Raw genomic sequence first — 20,941 nt, forward strand, 5'->3', positions numbered from 1 at the left:
AGTCTATTTTTGAGTTATTGGCTGTTTTCGTCACCAACATGGACTGTTTGGGGAGGTCCTGGTCGCTGGTTGATGGTCAAGGTTACCAACAAAGTATTGAAAGCAGTAACCGCCCAACGTGGGGGTCGAACCCACGAGCCTGAGATTAAGAGTCTCATGCTCTACCGACTGAGCTAGCCGGGCTGACTTCCTAAATTTTAACATTGCTTGTCAACGATGCGATTCCTCACTCTGGGTGCTGTCATTCCAATGTCCTTTGAGAAAAGGAACCAAAACGAAAAATCATTGATGAAGCAGGGCCCTTTCGCTGGCAGTTTTGGAGGTTCTTATGGAAAGTAGATTGTGTGAATGGCTGTGAAGTCAAAGTATCTGATTCAGTCTATTTTTTAGTGTGAGGGTGTTTTCTGCACCAACATGGACTGGTGGGGTGGTCCTGGTCGCTGGATGATGGTCAAGGTTACCAACAAAGTATTGAAAGCAGTAACCGCCCAACGTGGGGGTCGAACCCACGAGCCTGAGATTAAGAGTCTCATTCTCTACCGACTGAGCTAGCCGGGCTGACTTTCTAAATTTTAACATTGCTTGTCAACGATGCGATTCCTCACTCTGGGTGCTGTCATTTCAATGTCCTGTGAGAAAAGTAACCAAAACGAAAAATCATTGATGAAGTCAGCCTGTTTTGCTGCCAGTTTTGGAGGTTGTTATGGAAAGTAGATTGTGTGAATGGCTGTGAAGTCAAAGTATCTGATTCAGTCTATTTTTTAGTGTGAGGGTGTTTTCTGCACCAACATGGACTGGTGGGGTGGTCCTGGTCGCTGGATGATGGTCAAGGTTACCAACACAGTATTGAAAGCAGTAACCACCCAACGTGGGGCTCGAACCCACGACCCTGAGATTAAGAGTCTCATGCTCTACCGACTGAGCTAGCCGGGCTGACTTCCTAAATTTTAACATTGCTTGTCAACGATGCGATTCCTCACTCTGGGTGCTGTCATTCCAATGTCCTTTGAGAAAAGGAACCAAAACGAAAAATCATTGAAGGAGGGCCCTTTCGCTGCCAGTTTTGGAGGTTCTTGTGGAAAGTAGATTGTGTGAAAGGCTGTGAAGTCAAAGCATCTGGTTCAGTCTATTTTTGAGTGTGAAGGTGGTGTCGGCACCAACATGGACTGGTGGGGTGGTCCTGGTCGCTGGATGATGGTCAAGGTTACCAACACAGTATTGAAAGCAGTAACCGCCCAACGTGGGGCTCGAACCCACGACCCTGAGATTAAGAGTCTCATGCTCTACCGACTGAGCTAGCCGGGCTGACTTTCTAAATTTTAACATTGCTTGTCAACGATGCGATTCCTCACTCTGGGTGCTCTCATTTCAATGTCCTTTCAGAAAAGGAACCAAAACGAAAAATCATTGATGAAGTCAGCCTGTTTCGCTGCCAGTTTTGGAGGTTGTTATGGAAAACACATTGTGTGAAAGGCTGTGAAGTCAAAGCATCTGGTTCAGTCTATTTTTTAGTGTGAGGTTGTTTTCGGCACCAACATGGACTGGTGGGGTGGTCCTGGTCGCTGGATGATGGTCAAGGTTACCAACAAAGCATCAAAATCAGTAACCGCTCAACGTGGGGCTCAAACCCACGAGTTTTGGAGGTTGTTATGGAAAATAGATTGTTTTAATGGCTGTGAAGTCAAAGTATCGGATTCAGTCTATTTTTGAGTTATTGGCTGTTTTCGTCACCAACATGGACTGTTTGGGGTGGTCCTGGTCGCTGGATGATGGTCAAGGTTACCAACAAATTATTGAAAACAGTAACCGCCCAACGTGTGGCTCGAACTCACGACCCTGAGATTAAGAGTCTCATGCTCTACCGACTGAGCTAGCCTGGCTGGTTTTACTAGGTTTTAACATTGCTCATCAACTGTGCGATTCCACACTCTGGGTTCTGTCATTCAATGTCCTGTGAGAAAAGGAACCAAAACGACAAATCAGTGATGAAGCCAGCCTGTTTCGCTGCCAGTTTTGGAGGTTGTTATGGAAAACAGATTGTTTGAATGGCTGTGAAGTCAAAGCATCTGATTCAGTCTATTTTTTAGTGTGAGGTTGTTCTCGGCACCAACATGGACTGTTTGGGGTGGTCCTGGTCGCTGGATGATGGTCAAGGTTACCAACAAAGTATCGAAAGCAGTAACCGCCCAACATGGGGCTCGAACCCACGACCCTGAGATTAAGAGTCTCATGCTCTACCGACTGAGCTAGCCGGGCTGACGTTCTAAATTTTAACATTGCTCGTCAACGATGCGATTCCTCACTCCGGGTGCTGACATTCCAATGTTCTGTGAGAAAGAAACCAAAACTAAATGTTGTTGATGAAGCCAGCATGTTTCTCGACCAGTTTTAGAAAGTCTGTTGTGTGAATGGCTGTGAAGTCAAAGCATCTGATTCAGTCTATTTTTGAGTGTGTGGGTGTTGTCGGTCCCAAATGGACTAGTGGGGGTGGTCCTGGTCGCTGCCTGATGGTCAAGGTTACCAACAAAGCATCAAAATCAGTAACCGCTCAACGTGGGGCTCAAACCCACGAGTTTTGGAGGTTGTTATGGAAAATAGATTGTTTTAATGGCTGTGAAGTCAAAGTATCGGATTCAGTCTATTTTTGAGTTATTGGCTGTTTTCGTCACCAACATGGACTGTTTGTGGTGGTCCTGGTCGCTGGATGATGGTCAAGGTTACCAACAAAGTATCGAAAGCAGTAACCGCCCAACATGGGGCTCGAACCCACGACCCTGAGATTAAGAGTCTCATGCTCTACCGACTGAGCTAGCCGGGCTGACGTTCTAAATTTTAACATTGCTCGTCAACGATGCGATTCCTCACTCCGGGTGCTGACATTCCAATGTTCTGTGAGAAAGAAACCAAAACTAAATGTTGTTGATGAAGCCAGCATGTTTCTCGACCAGTTTTAGAAAGTCTGTTGTGTGAATGGCTGTGAAGTCAAAGCATCTGATTCAGTCTATTTTTGAGTGTGTGGGTGTTGTCGGTCCCAAATGGACTAGTGGGGGTGGTCCTGGTCGCTGCCTGATGGTCAAGGTTACCAACAAAGCATCAAAATCAGTAACCGCTCAACGTGGGGCTCAAACCCACGAGTTTTGGAGGTTGTTATGGAAAATAGATTGTTTTAATGGCTGTGAAGTCAAAGTATCGGATTCAGTCTATTTTTGAGTTATTGGCTGTTTTCGTCACCAACATGGACTGTTTGGGGTGGTCCTGGTCGCTGGATGATGGTCAAGGTTACCAACAAAGTATCGAAAGCAGTAACCGCCCAACATGGGGCTTGAACCCACGACCCTGAGATTAAGAGTCTCATGCTCTACCGACTGAGCTAGCCGGGCTGACGTTCTAAATTTTAACATTGCTCGTCAACGATGCGATTCCTCACTCCGGGTGCTGACATTCCAATGTTCTGTGAGAAAGAAACCAAAACTAAATGTTGTTGATGAAGCCAGCATGTTTCTCGACCAGTTTTAGAAAGTCTGTTGTGTGAATGGCTGTGAAGTCAAAGCATCTGATTCAGTCTATTTTTGAGTGTGTGGGTGTTGTCGGTCCCAAATGGACTGGTGGGGGTGGTCCTGGTCGCTGCCTGATGGTCAAGGTTACCAACAAAGTATCAAAATCAGTAACCGCTCAACGTGGGGCTCAAACCCACGAGTTTTGGAGGTTGTTATGGAAAATAGATTGTTTTAATGGCTGTGAAGTCAAAGTATCGGATTCAGTCTATTTTTGAGTTATTGGCTGTTTTCGTCACCAACATGGACTGTTTGGGGAGGTCCTGGTCGCTGGTTGATGGTCAAGGTTACCAACAAAGTATTGAAAGCAGTAACCGCCCAACGTGGGGGTCGAACCCACGAGCCTGAGATTAAGAGTCTCATGCTCTACCGACTGAGCTAGCCGGGCTGACTTCCTAAATTTTAACATTGCTTGTCAACGATGCGATTCCTCACTCTGGGTGCTGTCATTCCAATGTTCTGTGAGAAAGAAACCAAAACTAAATGTTGTTGATGAAGCCAGCATGTTTCTCGACCAGTTTTAGAAAGTCTGTTGTGTGAATGGCTGTGAAGTCAAAGCATCTGATTCAGTCTATTTTTGAGTGTGTGGGTGTTGTCGGTCCCAAATGGACTGGTGGGGGTGGTCCTGGTCGCTGCCTGATGGTCAAGGTTACCAACAAAGTATCAAAATCAGTAACCGCTCAACGTGGGGCTCAAACCCACGAGTTTTGGAGGTTGTTATGGAAAATAGATTGTTTTAATGGCTGCGAAGTCAAAGTATCGGATTCAGTCTATTTTTGAGTTATTGGCTGTTTTCGTCACCAACATGGACTGTTTGGGGAGGTCCTGGTCGCTGGTTGATGGTCAAGGTTACCAACAAAGTATTGAAAGCAGTAACCGCCCAACGGGGGGGTCGAACCCACGAGCCTGAGATTAAGAGTCTCATGCTCTACCGACTGAGCTAGCCGGGCTGACTTCCTAAATTTTAACATTGCTTGTCAACGATGCGATTCCTCACTCTGGGTGCTGTCATTCCAATGTCCTTTGAGAAAAGGAACCAAAACGAAAAATCATTGATGAAGCAGGGCCCTTTCGCTGGCAGTTTTGGAGGTTCTTATGGAAAGTAGATTGTGTGAATGGCTGTGAAGTCAAAGTATCTGATTCAGTCTATTTTTTAGTGTGAGGGTGTTTTCTGCACCAACATGGACTGGTGGGGTGGTCCTGGTCGCTGGATGATGGTCAAGGTTACCAACAAAGTATTGAAAGCAGTAACCGCCCAACGTGGGGGTCGAACCCACGAGCCTGAGATTAAGAGTCTCATTCTCTACCGACTGAGCTAGCCGGGCTGACTTTCTAAATTTTAACATTGCTTGTCAACGATGCGATTCCTCACTCTGGGTGCTGTCATTTCAATGTCCTGTGAGAAAAGTAACCAAAACGAAAAATCATTGATGAAGTCAGCCTGTTTTGCTGCCAGTTTTGGAGGTTGTTATGGAAAGTAGATTGTGTGAATGGCTGTGAAGTCAAAGTATCTGATTCAGTCTATTTTTTAGTGTGAGGGTGTTTTCTGCACCAACATGGACTGGTGGGGTGGTCCTGGTCGCTGGATGATGGTCAAGGTTACCAACACAGTATTGAAAGCAGTAACCACCCAACGTGGGGCTCGAACCCACGACCCTGAGATTAAGAGTCTCATGCTCTACCGACTGAGCTAGCCGGGCTGACTTCCTAAATTTTAACATTGCTTGTCAACGATGCGATTCCTCACTCTGGGTGCTGTCATTCCAATGTCCTTTGAGAAAAGGAACCAAAACGAAAAATCATTGAAGGAGGGCCCTTTCGCTGCCAGTTTTGGAGGTTCTTGTGGAAAGTAGATTGTGTGAAAGGCTGTGAAGTCAAAGCATCTGGTTCAGTCTATTTTTGAGTGTGAAGGTGGTGTCGGCACCAACATGGACTGGTGGGGTGGTCCTGGTCGCTGGATGATGGTCAAGGTTACCAACACAGTATTGAAAGCAGTAACCGCCCAACGTGGGGCTCGAACCCACGACCCTGAGATTAAGAGTCTCATGCTCTACCGACTGAGCTAGCCGGGCTGACTTTCTAAATTTTAACATTGCTTGTCAACGATGCGATTCCTCACTCTGGGTGCTCTCATTTCAATGTCCTTTCAGAAAAGGAACCAAAACGAAAAATCATTGATGAAGTCAGCCTGTTTCGCTGCCAGTTTTGGAGGTTGTTATGGAAAACACATTGTGTGAAAGGCTGTGAAGTCAAAGCATCTGGTTCAGTCTATTTTTGAGTGTGAAGGTGGTGTCGGCACCAACATGGACTGGTGGGGTGGTCCTGGTCGCTGGATGATGGTCAAGGTTACCAACAAAGTATCGAAAGCAGTGACCGCCCGACGTGGGGGTCGAACCCACGACCCTGAGATTAAGAGTCTCATGCTCTACCGACTGAGCTAGCCGGGCTGACTTTCTAAATTTTAACATTGATCGTCAACGATGCGATTCGTCACTCTGGGTGCTGTCATTCCAATGTCCTTTGCGAAAATGAACCAAAATGAAAGATCATTGATGAAGCAGGGCCCTTTCGCTGCCAGTTTTGGAGGTTCTTATGGAAACTAGATTGTGTGAAAGGCTGTGAAGTCAAAGCATCTGGTTCAGTCTATTTTTTAGTGTGAGGTTGTTTTCGGCACCAACATGGACTGGTGGGGTGGTCCTGGTCGCTGGATGATGGTCAAGGTTACCAACAAAGCATCAAAATCAGTAACCGCTCAACGTGGGGCTCAAACCCACGAGTTTTGGAGGTTGTTATGGAAAATAGATTGTTTTAATGGCTGTGAAGTCAAAGTATCGGATTCAGTCTATTTTTGAGTTATTGGCTGTTTTCGTCACCAACATGGACTGTTTGGGGTGGTCCTGGTCGCTGGATGATGGTCAAGGTTACCAACAAATTATTGAAAACAGTAACCGCCCAACGTGTGGCTCGAACTCACGACCCTGAGATTAAGAGTCTCATGCTCTACCGACTGAGCTAGCCGGGCTGGTTTTACTAGGTTTTAACATTGCTCATCAACTGTGCGATTCCACACTCTGGGTTCTGTCATTCAATGTCCTGTGAGAAAAGGAACCAAAACGACAAATCAGTGATGAAGCCAGCCTGTTTCGCTGCCAGTTTTGGAGGTTGTTATGGAAAACAGATTGTTTGAATGGCTGTGAAGTCAAAGCATCTGATTCAGTCTATTTTTTAGTGTGAGGTTGTTCTCGGCACCAACATGGACTGTTTGGGGTGGTCCTGGTCGCTGGATGATGGTCAAGGTTACCAACAAAGTATCGAAAGCAGTAACCGCCCAACATGGGGCTCGAACCCACGACCCTGAGATTAAGAGTCTCATGCTCTACCGACTGAGCTAGCCGGGCTGACGTTCTAAATTTTAACATTGCTCGTCAACGATGCGATTCCTCACTCCGGGTGCTGACATTCCAATGTTCTGTGAGAAAGAAACCAAAACTAAATGTTGTTGATGAAGCCAGCATGTTTCTCGACCAGTTTTAGAAAGTCTGTTGTGTGAATGGCTGTGAAGTCAAAGCATCTGATTCAGTCTATTTTTGAGTGTGTGGGTGTTGTCGGTCCCAAATGGACTAGTGGGGGTGGTCCTGGTCGCTGCCTGATGGTCAAGGTTACCAACAAAGCATCAAAATCAGTAACCGCTCAACGTGGGGCTCAAACCCACGAGTTTGGGAGGTTGTTATGGAAAATAGATTGTTTTAATGGCTGTGAAGTCAAAGTATCGGATTCAGTCTATTTTTGAGTTATTGGCTGTTTTCGTCACCAACATGGACTGTTTGGGGTGGTCCTGGTCGCTGGATGATGGTCAAGGTTACCAACAAATTATTGAAAACAGTAACCGCCCAACGTGTGGCTCGAACTCACGACCCTGAGATTAAGAGTCTCATGCTCTACCGACTGAGCTAGCCGGGCTGGTTTTACTAGGTTTTAACATTGCTCATCAACTGTGCGATTCCACACTCTGGGTTCTGTCATTCAATGTCCTGTGAGAAAAGGAACCAAAACGACAAATCAGTGATGAAGCCAGCCTGTTTCGCTGCCAGTTTTGGAGGTTGTTATGGAAAACAGATTGTTTGAATGGCTGTGAAGTCAAAGCATCTGATTCAGTCTATTTTTTAGTGTGAGGTTGTTCTCGGCACCAACATGGACTGTTTGGGGTGGTCCTGGTCGCTGGATGATGGTCAAGGTTACCAACAAAGTATCAAAAGCAGTAACCGCCCAACATGGGGCTCGAACCCACGACCCTGAGATTAAGAGTCTCATGCTCTACCGACTGAGCTAGCCGGGCTGACGTTCTAAATTTTAACATTGCTCGTCAACGATGCGATTCCTCACTCCGGGTGCTGACATTCCAATGTTCTGTGAGAAAGAAACCAAAACTAAATGTTGTTGATGAAGCCAGCATGTTTCTCGACCAGTTTTAGAAAGTCTGTTGTGTGAATGGCTGTGAAGTCAAAGCATCTGATTCAGTCTATTTTTGAGTGTGTGGGTGTTGTCGGTCCCAAATGGACTAGTGGGGGTGGTCCTGGTCGCTGCCTGATGGTCAAGGTTACCAACAAAGCATCAAAATCAGTAACCGCTCAACGTGGGGCTCAAACCCACGAGTTTTGGAGGTTGTTATGGAAAATAGATTGTTTTAATGGCTGTGAAGTCAAAGTATCGGATTCAGTCTATTTTTGAGTTATTGGCTGTTTTCGTCACCAACATGGACTGTTTGGGGTGGTCCTGGTCGCTGGATGATGGTCAAGGTTACCAACAAAGTATCGAAAGCAGTAACCGCCCAACATGGGGCTCGAACCCACGACCCTGAGATTAAGAGTCTCATGCTCTACCGACTGAGCTAGCCGGGCTGACGTTCTAAATTTTAACATTGCTCGTCAACGATGCGATTCCTCACTCCGGGTGCTGACATTCCAATGTTCTGTGAGAAAGAAACCAAAACTAAATGTTGTTGATGAAGCCAGCATGTTTCTCGACCAGTTTTAGAAAGTCTGTTGTGTGAATGGCTGTGAAGTCAAAGCATCTGATTCAGTCTATTTTTGAGTGTGTGGGTGTTGTCGGTCCCAAATGGACTAGTGGGGGTGGTCCTGGTCGCTGCCTGATGGTCAAGGTTACCAACAAAGCATCAAAATCAGTAACCGCTCAACGTGGGGCTCAAACCCACGAGTTTTGGAGGTTGTTATGGAAAATGGATTGTTTTAATGGCTGTGAAGTCAAAGTATCGGATTCAGTCTATTTTTGAGTTATTGGCTGTTTTCGTCACCAACATGGACTGTTTGGGGTGGTCCTGGTCGCTGGATGATGGTCAAGGTTACCAACAAAGTATCGAAAGCAGTAACCGCCCAACATGGGGCTTGAACCCACGACCCTGAGATTAAGAGTCTCATGCTCTACCGACTGAGCTAGCCGGGCTGACGTTCTAAATTTTAACATTGCTCGTCAACGATGCGATTCCTCACTCCGGGTGCTGACATTCCAATGTTCTGTGAGAAAGAAACCAAAACTAAATGTTGTTGATGAAGCCAGCATGTTTCTCGACCAGTTTTAGAAAGTCTGTTGTGTGAATGGCTGTGAAGTCAAAGCATCTGATTCAGTCTATTTTTGAGTGTGTGGGTGTTGTCGGTCCCAAATGGACTGGTGGGGGTGGTCCTGGTCGCTGCCTGATGGTCAAGGTTACCAACAAAGTATCAAAATCAGTAACCGCTCAACGTGGGGCTCAAACCCACGAGTTTTGGAGGTTGTTATGGAAAATAGATTGTTTTAATGGCTGTGAAGTCAAAGTATCGGATTCAGTCTATTTTTGAGTTATTGGCTGTTTTCGTCACCAACATGGACTGTTTGGGGAGGTCCTGGTCGCTGGTTGATGGTCAAGGTTACCAACAAATTATTGAAAGCAGTAACCGCCCAACGTGGGGCTCGAACCCACGACCCTGAGATTAAGAGTCTCATGCTCTTCCGACTGAGCTAGCCGGACTGACTTACTAGATTTTAACATTGCTCGTCAACGGTGCGATTCCACACTCTGGGTTCTGTCATTAAATGTCCTGTGAGAAAAGGAACCAAAACGAAAAATCAGTGATGAAGCCACTCTGTTTCGCTGCCAGTTTTGGAGGTTGTTAAGGAAAGTAGATTGTGTGAATGGCTGTGAAGTCAAAGCATCTGATTCAGTCTATTTTTTAGTGTGAGGGTGTTCTCGGCACCAACATGGAATGGTGGGGGAGGTCCTGGTCGCTGGTCAAGGCTACCAACAAAGTATCGAAAGCAGTAACCGCTCAATGTGTGTGTCAAACCCTCGACCCTGAGATTAAGAGTCTCATGCTCTACCGACTGAGCTCGCCGGGCTGACGTTCTAAATTTTAACATTTCTCGTCAACGGTGCGATTCCACGCTCTGGGTTCTGTCATTCAATGTCCTGTGAGAAAAGGAACCAAAACGAAAAATCATTAATGAAGCAGGGCCCTTTTGCTGCCAGTTTTGGAGGTTGTTGAGGAAAGTAGATTGTGTGAATGGCTGTGAAGTCAAAGCATCTGATTCAGTCTATTTTTTAGTGTGAGGGTGTTCTCGGCACCAACATGGACTGGTGGGTTGGTCCTGGTCGCTGGATGATGGTCAAGGTTACCAACCAAGTATCGAAAGCAGTAACCGCCCAACGTGGGGCTCGAACCCACGACCCTGAGATTAAGAGTCTCATGCTCTACCGACTGAGCTAGCCGGGCTGATTTACTGGATTTTAACATTGCTCGTCAACGATGCAATTCCTCACTCTGGGTGCTGTCATTCCGATGTCCTTTGAGAAAAGGAACCAAAACGAAAAATCATTGATGAAGCAAGGCCCTTTCGCTGCCAGTTTTGGAGGTTCTTATGGAAAGTAGATTGTGTGAAAGGCTGTGAAGTTAAAGCATCTGGTTCAGTCTATTTTTGAGTGTGAAGGTGGTGTCGGCACCAACATGGACTGGTGGGGTGGTCTTGGTCGCTGGATGATGGTCAAGGTTACCAACAAAGTATTGAAAGCAGTAACTACCAACTGAGCTAGCCGGGCTGACTTTCTAAATTTTAACATTGCTCGTCAACGATGCGATTCCTCACTCTGGCTGCTGTCATTTCAATGTCCTTTGAGTAAAGGAACCAAAACGAAAAATCATTGATGAAGCAGGGCCCTTTCGCTGCCAGTTTCGGAGGTTGTTATGGAAAATAGATTGTTTGAATGGCTGTGACGTCAAAGTATCTGATTCAGTCTATTTTTTAGTGTGAGGGTGTTCTCGTCACCAACATGGACTGGTGGGGGAGGTCCTGGTCGCTGGTATTTGGTCAACGTTACCAACAAAGTATCGAAAGCAGTAACCGCTCAATGTGTGTGTCAAACCCTCGACCCTGAGATTAAGAGTCTCATGCTCTACCGACTGAGCTCGCCGGGCTGACGTTCTAAATTTTAACATTGCTCGTCAACGATGCGATTCCTCACTCCGGGTGCTGACATTCCAATGCTCTGTGAGAAAGAAACCAAAACAAAATATTATTGATGAAGCCAGCATGTTTCTCGACCAGTTTTGGAAAGTCGATTGTGTGAATGGCTGTGAAGTCAAAGCACTTGATTCAATCTATTTATGAGTGTGTGGGTGTTCTCGTCACCAACATGGACTGGTGGGGGAGGTCCTGGTCGCTGGTATTTGGTCAACGTTACCAACAAAGTATCGCAAGCAGTAACCGCTCAATGTGTGTGTCAAACCCTCGACCTTGCGATTAAGAGTCTCATGCTCTACCGACTGAGCTAGCAGGTCCTACTTCCTAGATTTTAACATTGCTCGTCAACGATGCGATTCCTCACTATGGGTGCTGTCATTCCAATGTCCTGTGAGAAAAGGAACCAAAACGCTTGATTCGTCATGCCGTGCCATCCTGTATTTGGTGTCTCCTTCAAAAATTGTGCTCCCAAAGCCTAAACCCGAGCCATGGTTTAACGACATTACCCGCGTAGCTCGGCAGGAGTGTCGTTAAGCAGAACGCAAGTGGAAAAAAGACAAATTGTTTGTCTCTTATCAAATTTGGAAAGACTGCTGGCGTAACTACCAGCTCACAGTAAAAGACCCCAAAAGAGAATATCTGTTGGACCTTATTCTAGCTAACCGTCACAACCAACGCGCACTATTTAAAACTTGCTCGGATTCTTCACCCGAGATGTGCAACAAATTCCTTCAGTTTTTCATTAATAAGGTCTCTACAGCTAGGACCCCCATCTCAAATACCGCATCTGACCCCTCTGTCCATGTTCCATGTTCAGCTGTACTAAATTCTTTTGATACTGTGTCCTTGGCGCTTTTGGAGGATGTAGTTCGCCAGACGAAGCCATCTGGCTCCCCTTGCGACTCTCTTCCCCCACGCTTCTTTCAGGAGGTTCTCCCGAGTGTTGGTGCATCGGTCTTGGATATCATCAACAGCAGCCTTTCTTCTGGTGTAGTTCCCCAACAGTTTAAACATGCAGTGGTCCAACCCTTAATCAAGAAACCTGGTCTTGATCCAGATGTGCTGTCAAGTTACAGGCCCATTTCCAAACTGTCTTTCATTTCCAAAATTCTGGAAAAAGTGGTGCACATGCAGTTGAAACTTTTCTTGGATGCACATAACATCTTGGAGGTCTTCCAGTCAGGTTTCAAGACGATGCATAGCACGGAGTCAGCCCTGTTACGCGTTTCTAATGACATCCTCCTGGCAAATGACTCTGGAGACCACGTGTGTCTGGTTTTATTGGAATTAACTGCAGCATTTGATACAGTGGATCACAGTATTCTGCTGACTCGTTTGCAGCTTCGTGAGAACGAAACCAAAACAAAATATTGTTGATGAAGCCAGCATGTTTCTCGACCAATTTTGAAAAGTCGGTTGTATGAATGGCTGTGAAGTCAAAGCATCTGATTCAGTCTATTTTTGAGAATGTGGGTGTTCTGGGCACAACACAGACCGGTGGGGGTCGTCCTGGTTGCTGCCTGATGGTCAAGGTTACCAACAAAGTATCGAAAGCAGTAACCACCCAACGTGGGGCTCAAACTCACTACCCTGAGATTTAGAGTCTCATGCTCTACCGACTGAGCTAGCCAGGCTAGCTGGCCGGCTGACGTCGGCACCTTGTTGGTGCCCAGGACATTCACACATTCAAAACTCGACTGAATCGGATGCTTTGACTTCACAGCCATTCACACAATCGACTTTCCAAAACTGGTCGAGAAACAGGCTGGCTTCATCAACAATATTTTGTTTTGTTTTTTTCTCACAGAACATTGTCACCATCCGGAGTGAGGAATCACTGTGATTGACAGCCAATGTTAACATTTGAAGAGTTAGCACGGCTAGCTTAGTTGGTGGATCATGAGACTCTTAATCTCGAGGTCGTGGGTTCGAGCCCAACGTTGGGCGCCTAGTCTTTTCCATGCTATGTTGCTAAACTCATCCATTGGGCAGCGACCAGGACCACCCCCACCAATCTGTGGTGTTGCACAGAACACACACACACACACTCTCAAGAATAGATTGAATCTGATGATTTGACTTCACAGCCATTCACATAAAAAAACTCCAAAACTGGTCGAGAAACCGGCTGGCTTCATCAACAATATTTCGTTTTGGTTTCTTTCTCACAGAGCATTGAATGTCACCATCCGGAGTCATTGACGACCAATGTTAAGTTTAAAGAGTCAGCCCGGCTAACTCAGTTGGTAGAGCATGAGACTCTTAATCTCAGTGCCGTTGGTTCGAGCTTCACGCTGGGCGATTACTGCTTTCGATACTTTGTAGGTAAACTTGACCATCAGGCAGTGACCAAGGCATGGTTTTTTCCCACATTCCAAAACCATGCATGAAAGCTCAACTGAAGACCCTCCATTGTTTAAAGCAATGGTTGTTTGTATGTTGTACTGTATGTGTCCTATGATTGGCTGGCAAACCATTGAGCGTGTATCCCGCTTATCACTCAACGTCAGCTGCGATAGACTCAAGCTCACCCACGACATGTACAATTTTCTACTGCTCAGTAATGCCGGCAATTACATAAGTATCCTTATTTTGGCTTCCCCTGTATATATAGCAAGTGACAATGTCTCACTATTATAGCCGGCAATTTTTGATTTTGAGTGATGATAATGAATGAATGACATGGAAAAGGACCAATACGCTTACTTCCCTTTTTGAGAATGTCTTGAGGTGCCCCCGCAGGTCTCCTCCCAGAAATGGGAGTGAGGGAGCTTAGAAAAGGGGCTGGTCCTTCTTTCACTTACTTCACCTTTTTGAGAAAGGCTCAAATGTGAGAGCCACAACACATGAGCATCACCACTCCGCCCAATCGCCAGGCTGGGGGCTTGGGATCGAACAAACCGCAAATGTAGACATTCTCCTCCAACTTATTGGCACATTTTCCCCCGCACCCCATGTCTTTTCTTTCAGTGGAGCATTAAACTGTTGATCACCTTGGAGGCATAAAGAATCCACATGGTGAGTTCTGCTTGTTCAAGCTTGTTTTAGGACCGTTTAACTTTATTTATGGTGTCAATGTCATCACTTTGCATGGAAGGACACCAAATTGCTGACGCCCTCAGTGCACTGGCTTCTGCTTTTCTGGGGGATGCAGGGTGTTTGGCCACACGACCAGAGAGGCAATGGTGACAAGATGACCGCTAGGAGGAAAAATTATGGCAAATGTAAGTCTGTCTGAATGAACACCGTTTCAGCTTGCATCACGGTGTCCAAAAACGGTATTCAGTTATTCCCGTTCACACTGCAGGAGTACGTCAAAAAGCGAATTAATTACAACGATGAACCCTTTGCAAGAGTGTTTGGGTAACCTTTCCTGAAAAAGAAATAGAGGCTAAAACATAGATTAATTTTCCTTTTTTTCATGAATGGCTTGCATTTGTTTTTGTGCCTTTGCTTTGGCTTTGTGTGATGCTTATTAGAGCCAAAAACAGGAGAACAAAAATAACATTTTTTGTCGAAAGGTTCTTCATTGGAAGCTTTAATCCACATTTTATTTAATTTAAATTATACGTTGTTATATTTACTTTTAGTGGTTTGTACACAAACATGACAAGAAGCAATACTTACGTTCCTAATGCCATTAAAATTTAAGCCAAAAATTCTAACACTAAAAAACACTTGGTGTTTTTGGTGACCAGCAGTGTTTAAAAAAACAAAACCAAAAAAAACAGTTCAGACAAAAACTTCAAATTAAGCGCATTATACAAAACCAAAGTTCCCTACCTGGTCATTTACATTTCATTGATTCAAAACTTGGCCGAGAGTTAGAATTTGAATGATAATCTTGACATTTAGAGCTAGAAAATTGCTGCAGCACTTTACAGAACTTAAAATCAAAACTTTTTAGGATCATTGGAAATATACTTTACTATCCTATTGTAAGCTTTCTACCAAGCTGTTCAGGTTGACTCCTTGTTACACTATTTTCTCAGCACTTACGGATGATGCCTGCAGTCTGGAATTAGCCTTTTTGATTGACAGCTCAGAGAGCGCCAAAGACAATCACGCACAGGAAAAGCGGTTTGCCACAGAAGTGACCGAGCGACTGCAGGGCCTCCACATGCAGAGCGGCCGCAGCCTCATCACCCGCTCGGCCCTGCTTCAGTACAGCAGCCATGTCATCATCGAGCAAACCTTTAACCAGTGGCAGGGTCCCGACACTTTCAAGGCCCACATAGCCCCCATGACATACATCGGCCACGGCACCTACATCACCTACGCCATCACCAACCTCACGCGCATCTATCTGGAAGAGTCGGCTCCCAGCAGCATCAAGGTGGCCGTTCTGCTCTTTGACGGTATCTCGCACCCACGAAACCCTGACATAGCGTCAGCCGTGGCTGATGCCAAGAACCAGGGCGTCCGCTTCTTCACCGTCGGAATTACGCCTGAAGCCAAGGAGTCAGCCAATATTGCCCAGCTGCGACTAATTGCGAGCTCGCCAGCCTCACGCTACCTTCATAACCTGCAGGACGCAGGCATTGTGGAAAAAGTCGTCCGAGAGATCGTGAGTAAACACGTCCTGGAATGTATGCGCACGGGAGATCCCATGGTCAAAATGAAACTCTGTTGATTTGCCTTTCGGAAGACACGCCACTGTCCATATGTACTGATCAAACCCAAATGAATCACAAGTTATTTCTTCAGTGTTTCCGAAAGCAGTTATGGCATGGATACAAGTTTTGGGACATATAACCAGTGCATGAATGATGTCCAAAGTATCAAGGTGAACTTTGTGCACCCGGGCACTGTGATGTTAGATCAGAAAAGGGCATTCCCCCAACCATTACTGGAATCACAGAATTACCTGTTGTGAAAAATGGTCTTTGGTAAGGATTCGATCATTCGACCGACTGCGATGCAGGCAACGTCGGTGCCGTTCCCAATCAGTGATGATATGAATGTGAATTTGAATAGTTGTCTGTCACTGTGTGTGCTGTGACTAACAGACAATTCAGTTCGTGTAGTCTGCTAAAAGTCAGCTTGGATCAGGTCCCCGTGACAGTGAACAGGATAAGCGCTTAGAGCAAATTGAGTGATGGCTGGATGGGCAGTATCGGTATGACAATGGATTCATGGGGCCACTAAGCGGTCTAGCCCAACCTCTGATTGGCAAAGTATTCGATAAATGCCTTCCGCAGTGCATTTGTGTTCACTGGAGAGCATCGTTGGCCAAAGCGGTAAGGAAAAAAACGTTCTTCTGGGATAAGTTGAGATGCTAAGTTGCTTATTATGAGTTGCAGTACAATGGCTGCAATGCATCTGGTCAATGCAAGAACGCAATTGAGCATGAATGAACATGCACACCAGATCCTTCAGGTAAATCAAGAAAATAATTGACAGTATAATCGGGGTTTCGGGTGACTTAGATGGCATAAAACCACACAATGGTCAACCTAGTAGACCAATATGGCTTTCATCCTCGCACTCAGCATTGTTGAGAGCATCACTCCGTTACCCAGGAACCAATGACAGTCTCGAAAGATCGTCTGCATGCTCAGTCCCTTTGCTCCCCTAAGCAATCGTGGTTTATTAGCTCCAATGTGAGTCTTTTTTTTCCTCCTTGCAGACAACACTGGCAGATGAAGGAGTAAGTCCCCAACACTCACAACTTGATTTGTGTCCCTGAATGGCCGCCTTCTAACAGCCTCTGTCCTCACTGTGCTTTTAGTGTCCCCTTGTGCAGAGCCTATGTGCATGTGAGAAGGGCGAGCGGGGGCTCAGCGGCCCCGCTGTAAGTATTTGCTTTACACACTGCGACATACAACATCATCCGGTTTCCCTTTTGGCGAGACACCACAGACAAAGATACATCCCGATGCCACCGAGGGATATAATTACAAGGTCTGGGTGGAAATGAGTTTTGAGAGACGACCTGCAGCAGTGACAACGCCATGAATTCCTTGTTGACTTGATTGAAGACAGGCCTAAACAGATAGTTACAAGGTCACATGCGTCAGCAAATTGTTGTTCTGGCCATTCACAGCGTTAAGAGTACATGTGTTCTGCATGTGAAGTTGTTTCCTCTCGGCTTTCTTCGTCTGCCAAAGTGATTACATGAGACTCGTCCCCAAACTGATGCTTGCTTGATGTATTCTTCAAGGAGTAATCATTTATTTTAAACTCAATACTGAGAGCAAACACTGTTTCATGTCAGGGCATCGGGTCTGCGGTGAAGAATGCTGTAGATGTACGCAGGGATGGAGACTCGATCTCGATACAACACTCAAATCAGCACAAAAAACACTTGATATTCATGATAAAGCGTCTTTGGCTTCAGACCTTCTCGGCACTTCAAGAGCTTCAAGAGAAATTGAATTGGGCGGTCTGAGATGTGAAACAGCAACTAACTATGCCTGCTTTGATTGACTCCAAACAAAAAGGTCAGAAATCATTTGGCAAGTAGTTGTAAAGTCAGATGTTATATTATGTTTTTTTTCTCCATTGGTTTGCCTAATTTCTGGCAACAGAAATGATATTCATCAAACCAAAAGGTCATTTGGCCAAACAGTCAGTGCAAAATTACAGCTCATTAGAAAAAGCTCCGATCCCTCCCAAAATTGTTCCAACATAGTTCAAACTTGTCCCCTTTCTCATACAAGGAGTACTCATACAAATTCGGTACCACCAGAATTGCAAGCATCCTTCTCTATTGCTTTGGCTCATTTGCATTCACTTGCCGAAAATAACACTAATGCTTCAGCACAACACAATGGATTACCTGCAAAATTTCATATGTCTCCCAAAACAGCGTAGCCATGTGACAAAACTAAATTCCTTTCGCATATATTCGCAAGCACCGCAAGTCAAAACGCTTAGATGCTTTGTCACTACAGCAGAGGTTTAGCTGACAGAATACAATGATGTATCAAACTGGGGAAAAAAATGCAGCATAGACCAGCAAGTTTAAGTTAAGTTAAGAACACCTTTATTAGTCTCGCAATGGAGAAATTCCAGATTCACAGCAGCAAAGTTATGAAAGGAAGAAGTAGAACAACAAAAAAATAGGAGCTGCTGGAAAGGCAGCCACTCTCGCGGCGCCATTTTGAAGTCAAAATAACAAAAATAACACAAGACAACACATAGGACAGAGACAGTCGTGCAATCTTCACCACTTTTCTGCATACACTTTGTTGTCTGAAGCAGTTATAGATGAAAGAGGAGAGGATCAAAGTGTCCTTTCACCAGTGGATCAGAGACATCATGCTGAAAATGTGCACACGTCTGCTACAAGCAAAGTTTTGAAAGCAAACACGAAGCTGTAGCGTCCATTGACGAAAAGAGATTAGTTCACTTCTCCTGTCCCACATAATCCGCTTCAAACTCCAAGCCGCGACTCCCAGCTCCAAATCCGCATCGGCACTCCGCGCCAACGCTCCTTTCTTTGGTCTTTTGGTTTGGTCTTGCATGCGTCATCCATTGCACGGAACACTGGCCCTGAGCCCGTTGTTCATCAACTCTTGACCTCCGAGGGGAAAAGAATCCTCAATTGCATTGAGGAAAGGAGTGTGTGTGTGGTCGTCGTCGCTCTTTTCCGAAATTCACATATGGCGTTCATGATATTATGTTCTTGACTCATTTTGACAGTTCAACAGACTATTGCGCATATGAGAACTTACACAATGAAATCATGCTGATATATTTTGGAGAGAACGGTCATTAGACTGAGAATTGACTAATAGGTTTAGATCAGCAAGATCTATTTCTTTGGAAAATGTGCGAAACATGGGCTCATTGTGCTAACCGGAGGCTACTTGAACATTGCCAAGATGCAGAGACACTTGAGACAATAAGGCATTTGCAATTTGATGCAATTCATGAGATTTCAATTTCTGTTGTCAACAAGTACAAGGTGGTTTGGGGATTTGTTCATGTTACTTTGAGAATGTCATTTCTATTTCAAGAAATGAGCCAAACCAATGGAAAACAACTACAATTAAGACCGCGCCAAATCACATTGTCAATAAGGCCTCATACAGTATGACAACACAAGGAGGGTATTGGGGCGGGGGGGGTAAATCTCCTTTTTGTTTTTAAAAACGCTTCATTTATAAATCGGCAATTGTTTAATAGTATCTTGCTGACTTTTTATACAGGGCAAGAAGGGCCGTCCTGGGGAGGATGGAATCCCAGGACTAAAGGGTCACAAGGTGCTGCCCACCCGTTAACTTCCCACCTGTTTTTGTCAGTGCATACCGAATCTTTGATCACTGTGATCCCAATTCCAAATCTTTATTGTTCTAAGGGTGAGGCTGGGCTCAGCGGACTGCCAGGTCGAGAGGGAGCTGAGGTGAGTCCCAACTCTTATTTATGAATATTATTTTGCATCAAGTTTGCAATGTAAGAAATCATTAAGAAAAAGCATAGAAAATATGTTGGTTTTCAACAAGGCTGTTTGGTTTACGCAGGGCAGACCAGGATACAAAGGAGAACAGGTAATGTACAAACACCTATGATGAAATATTTTCCATTTTACTATCGTATCGCCTCTTTGGTTATTGCACTTTTCTTGGACATCTTGGACCAACATGCTCCGGATTGCATTAACTCAGATATCCAAATAGCTTATATGATGGTGGTGGACTGATTAGCGCGTCCGCCTCACATTGAAAAGGCGATGATTCCCCGGCCTTCCTGTGTCAGCGGTTCTGGAGTATTCCACAACAGAATCGGATTCCACAAACATAGACACAGATAAGAGTGGAGAAAATGTGTACAGTCTTTACAAAACCGCAAGACCGATAAAGTAAAACAAAAGACGCTTGGAACAAAGGACCAGGACAAAACAAGACAAACCAAAAACGCTTGCAAAAGTATGGACAAATATGTAAATCGCGTGTAACAAAAGGACAAGGAAATCCAATTTGCATATACAGTAATACAAAACAAGTATAATACCAAAAAAAAAAAACTGATGAGAGACTACGAGGCGAGATCAAGAAGTGTCTGAAATAAACAAGCGCCTGGTACAAGTAGTGAGCAAGGCTCAATAATCCGACAACAAGGGGTCCTTAAGTAGTCCGCTGATTAGCAGGCATGACAGGTGCGCCGCTGGAGGGAACACCCTCCACTCCAGCAGCAACTGAAACACGAACAAAACAGAACCATGATGTCCCAGACATGTTCTCCCCATGCCTGTGTGGGTTTTCTCCGGCTACTCAGGTTTCCTCCTACATTCCAAAAACATGCATGGTAGGTTCAGTGAATACTCTAAATTACCTCTAGGCATGACGACAAATGGTTATTCGTCCGTGTGTTCCCTGCGATTGGCTGGCAACCAGTTCAGGGTTTAGCCCTCCTGCTGCCCGAAAACAACTGGTATATGCTCCAGCATGCCTGCAACCCTTGTGAGGATATGCAGCTTGGAAAACAGTGGTAATGCTATTCAATTTCATGTCTACACTTTGGGTTTTACTCTCTTTCAGGGGGAGAGAGGAGAATGTGGCACTCCTGGAATCAAGGGAGACCGAGTATGTTGTTCTCCGATTGTGTCAACCATTTCATCACGAGCCATTTATATCAAATACTCATTACAATTTATGTCAAAAAGTATGTATAATATTACGACCTATTTCTGTATTTTTAAACTATACGGATAATTCAATTTCTCTTCCTCACACTGCATGAATTATTCTTTGTATTTTCATTCACTTTATTGATTTTGAATGGCTGTTGCTATTAACGGGCAACTTGTTTCATTTTTACAGGGTCCTGAAGGGTCCATTGGCCCCAGGGGAAACCGTGGACTTCAGGTGAAATCATGTTCGATAAAGCACATTTTCTGATTTTTGTCATATTCATTAATTTATTCACTCAGT

At 45.1% G+C, this 20,941-nt stretch overlaps 1 protein-coding gene and 13 non-coding genes across 14 annotated transcripts in view; 1 reads left to right on the plus strand and 13 right to left on the minus strand.

Annotated features, from left to right (window-relative positions):
• Positions 1–860: 860 nt before the first annotated feature.
• Positions 861–933, minus strand: trnak-cuu (transfer RNA lysine (anticodon CUU)). The gene has a single exon. It is a non-coding gene; the product is annotated as a tRNA-Lys (tRNA).
• A 299-nt stretch (positions 934–1,232) lies between these two features.
• On the minus strand, positions 1,233–1,305 carry trnak-cuu (transfer RNA lysine (anticodon CUU)). The gene has a single exon. It is a non-coding gene; the product is annotated as a tRNA-Lys (tRNA).
• Positions 1,306–2,183: 878 nt separating this feature from the next.
• On the minus strand, positions 2,184–2,256 carry trnak-cuu (transfer RNA lysine (anticodon CUU)). Its single transcript has one exon. It is a non-coding gene; the product is annotated as a tRNA-Lys (tRNA).
• A 489-nt stretch (positions 2,257–2,745) lies between these two features.
• Positions 2,746–2,818, minus strand: trnak-cuu (transfer RNA lysine (anticodon CUU)). Its single transcript has one exon. It is a non-coding gene; the product is annotated as a tRNA-Lys (tRNA).
• A 489-nt stretch (positions 2,819–3,307) lies between these two features.
• trnak-cuu (transfer RNA lysine (anticodon CUU)) lies at positions 3,308–3,380 on the minus strand. Its single transcript has one exon. It is a non-coding gene; the product is annotated as a tRNA-Lys (tRNA).
• A 1,801-nt stretch (positions 3,381–5,181) lies between these two features.
• Positions 5,182–5,254, minus strand: trnak-cuu (transfer RNA lysine (anticodon CUU)). The gene has a single exon. It is a non-coding gene; the product is annotated as a tRNA-Lys (tRNA).
• A 299-nt stretch (positions 5,255–5,553) lies between these two features.
• trnak-cuu (transfer RNA lysine (anticodon CUU)) lies at positions 5,554–5,626 on the minus strand. Its single transcript has one exon. It is a non-coding gene; the product is annotated as a tRNA-Lys (tRNA).
• Positions 5,627–5,928: 302 nt separating this feature from the next.
• trnak-cuu (transfer RNA lysine (anticodon CUU)) lies at positions 5,929–6,001 on the minus strand. The gene has a single exon. It is a non-coding gene; the product is annotated as a tRNA-Lys (tRNA).
• An 878-nt stretch (positions 6,002–6,879) lies between these two features.
• trnak-cuu (transfer RNA lysine (anticodon CUU)) lies at positions 6,880–6,952 on the minus strand. The gene has a single exon. It is a non-coding gene; the product is annotated as a tRNA-Lys (tRNA).
• An 865-nt stretch (positions 6,953–7,817) lies between these two features.
• Positions 7,818–7,890, minus strand: trnak-cuu (transfer RNA lysine (anticodon CUU)). The gene has a single exon. It is a non-coding gene; the product is annotated as a tRNA-Lys (tRNA).
• A 489-nt stretch (positions 7,891–8,379) lies between these two features.
• trnak-cuu (transfer RNA lysine (anticodon CUU)) lies at positions 8,380–8,452 on the minus strand. The gene has a single exon. It is a non-coding gene; the product is annotated as a tRNA-Lys (tRNA).
• A 489-nt stretch (positions 8,453–8,941) lies between these two features.
• On the minus strand, positions 8,942–9,014 carry trnak-cuu (transfer RNA lysine (anticodon CUU)). The gene has a single exon. It is a non-coding gene; the product is annotated as a tRNA-Lys (tRNA).
• A 1,231-nt stretch (positions 9,015–10,245) lies between these two features.
• trnak-cuu (transfer RNA lysine (anticodon CUU)) lies at positions 10,246–10,318 on the minus strand. Its single transcript has one exon. It is a non-coding gene; the product is annotated as a tRNA-Lys (tRNA).
• A 3,112-nt stretch (positions 10,319–13,430) lies between these two features.
• Positions 13,431–20,941, plus strand: part of LOC127592621 (collagen alpha-1(XXVIII) chain-like) — a 28,612-nt gene continuing 21,101 nt past the window's right edge. The window contains exons 1-10 of the mRNA XM_052053538.1: positions 13,431–14,081; positions 14,161–14,287; positions 15,056–15,630; positions 16,693–16,713; positions 16,795–16,857; positions 19,220–19,273; positions 19,369–19,413; positions 19,532–19,558; positions 20,549–20,593; positions 20,831–20,875. Of these exons, the coding sequence (XP_051909498.1) occupies positions 14,079–14,081; positions 14,161–14,287; positions 15,056–15,630; positions 16,693–16,713; positions 16,795–16,857; positions 19,220–19,273; positions 19,369–19,413; positions 19,532–19,558; positions 20,549–20,593; positions 20,831–20,875 (1,005 nt within the window). The 5' untranslated portion in view covers positions 13,431–14,078. The remainder of the gene's footprint in view (positions 14,082–14,160; positions 14,288–15,055; positions 15,631–16,692; positions 16,714–16,794; positions 16,858–19,219; positions 19,274–19,368; positions 19,414–19,531; positions 19,559–20,548; positions 20,594–20,830; positions 20,876–20,941) is intronic.

Source organism: Hippocampus zosterae, chromosome 2 (assembly GCF_025434085.1).
Source record: "Hippocampus zosterae strain Florida chromosome 2, ASM2543408v3, whole genome shotgun sequence".
Lineage (NCBI taxonomy): Eukaryota > Metazoa > Chordata > Actinopteri > Syngnathiformes > Syngnathidae > Hippocampus > Hippocampus zosterae.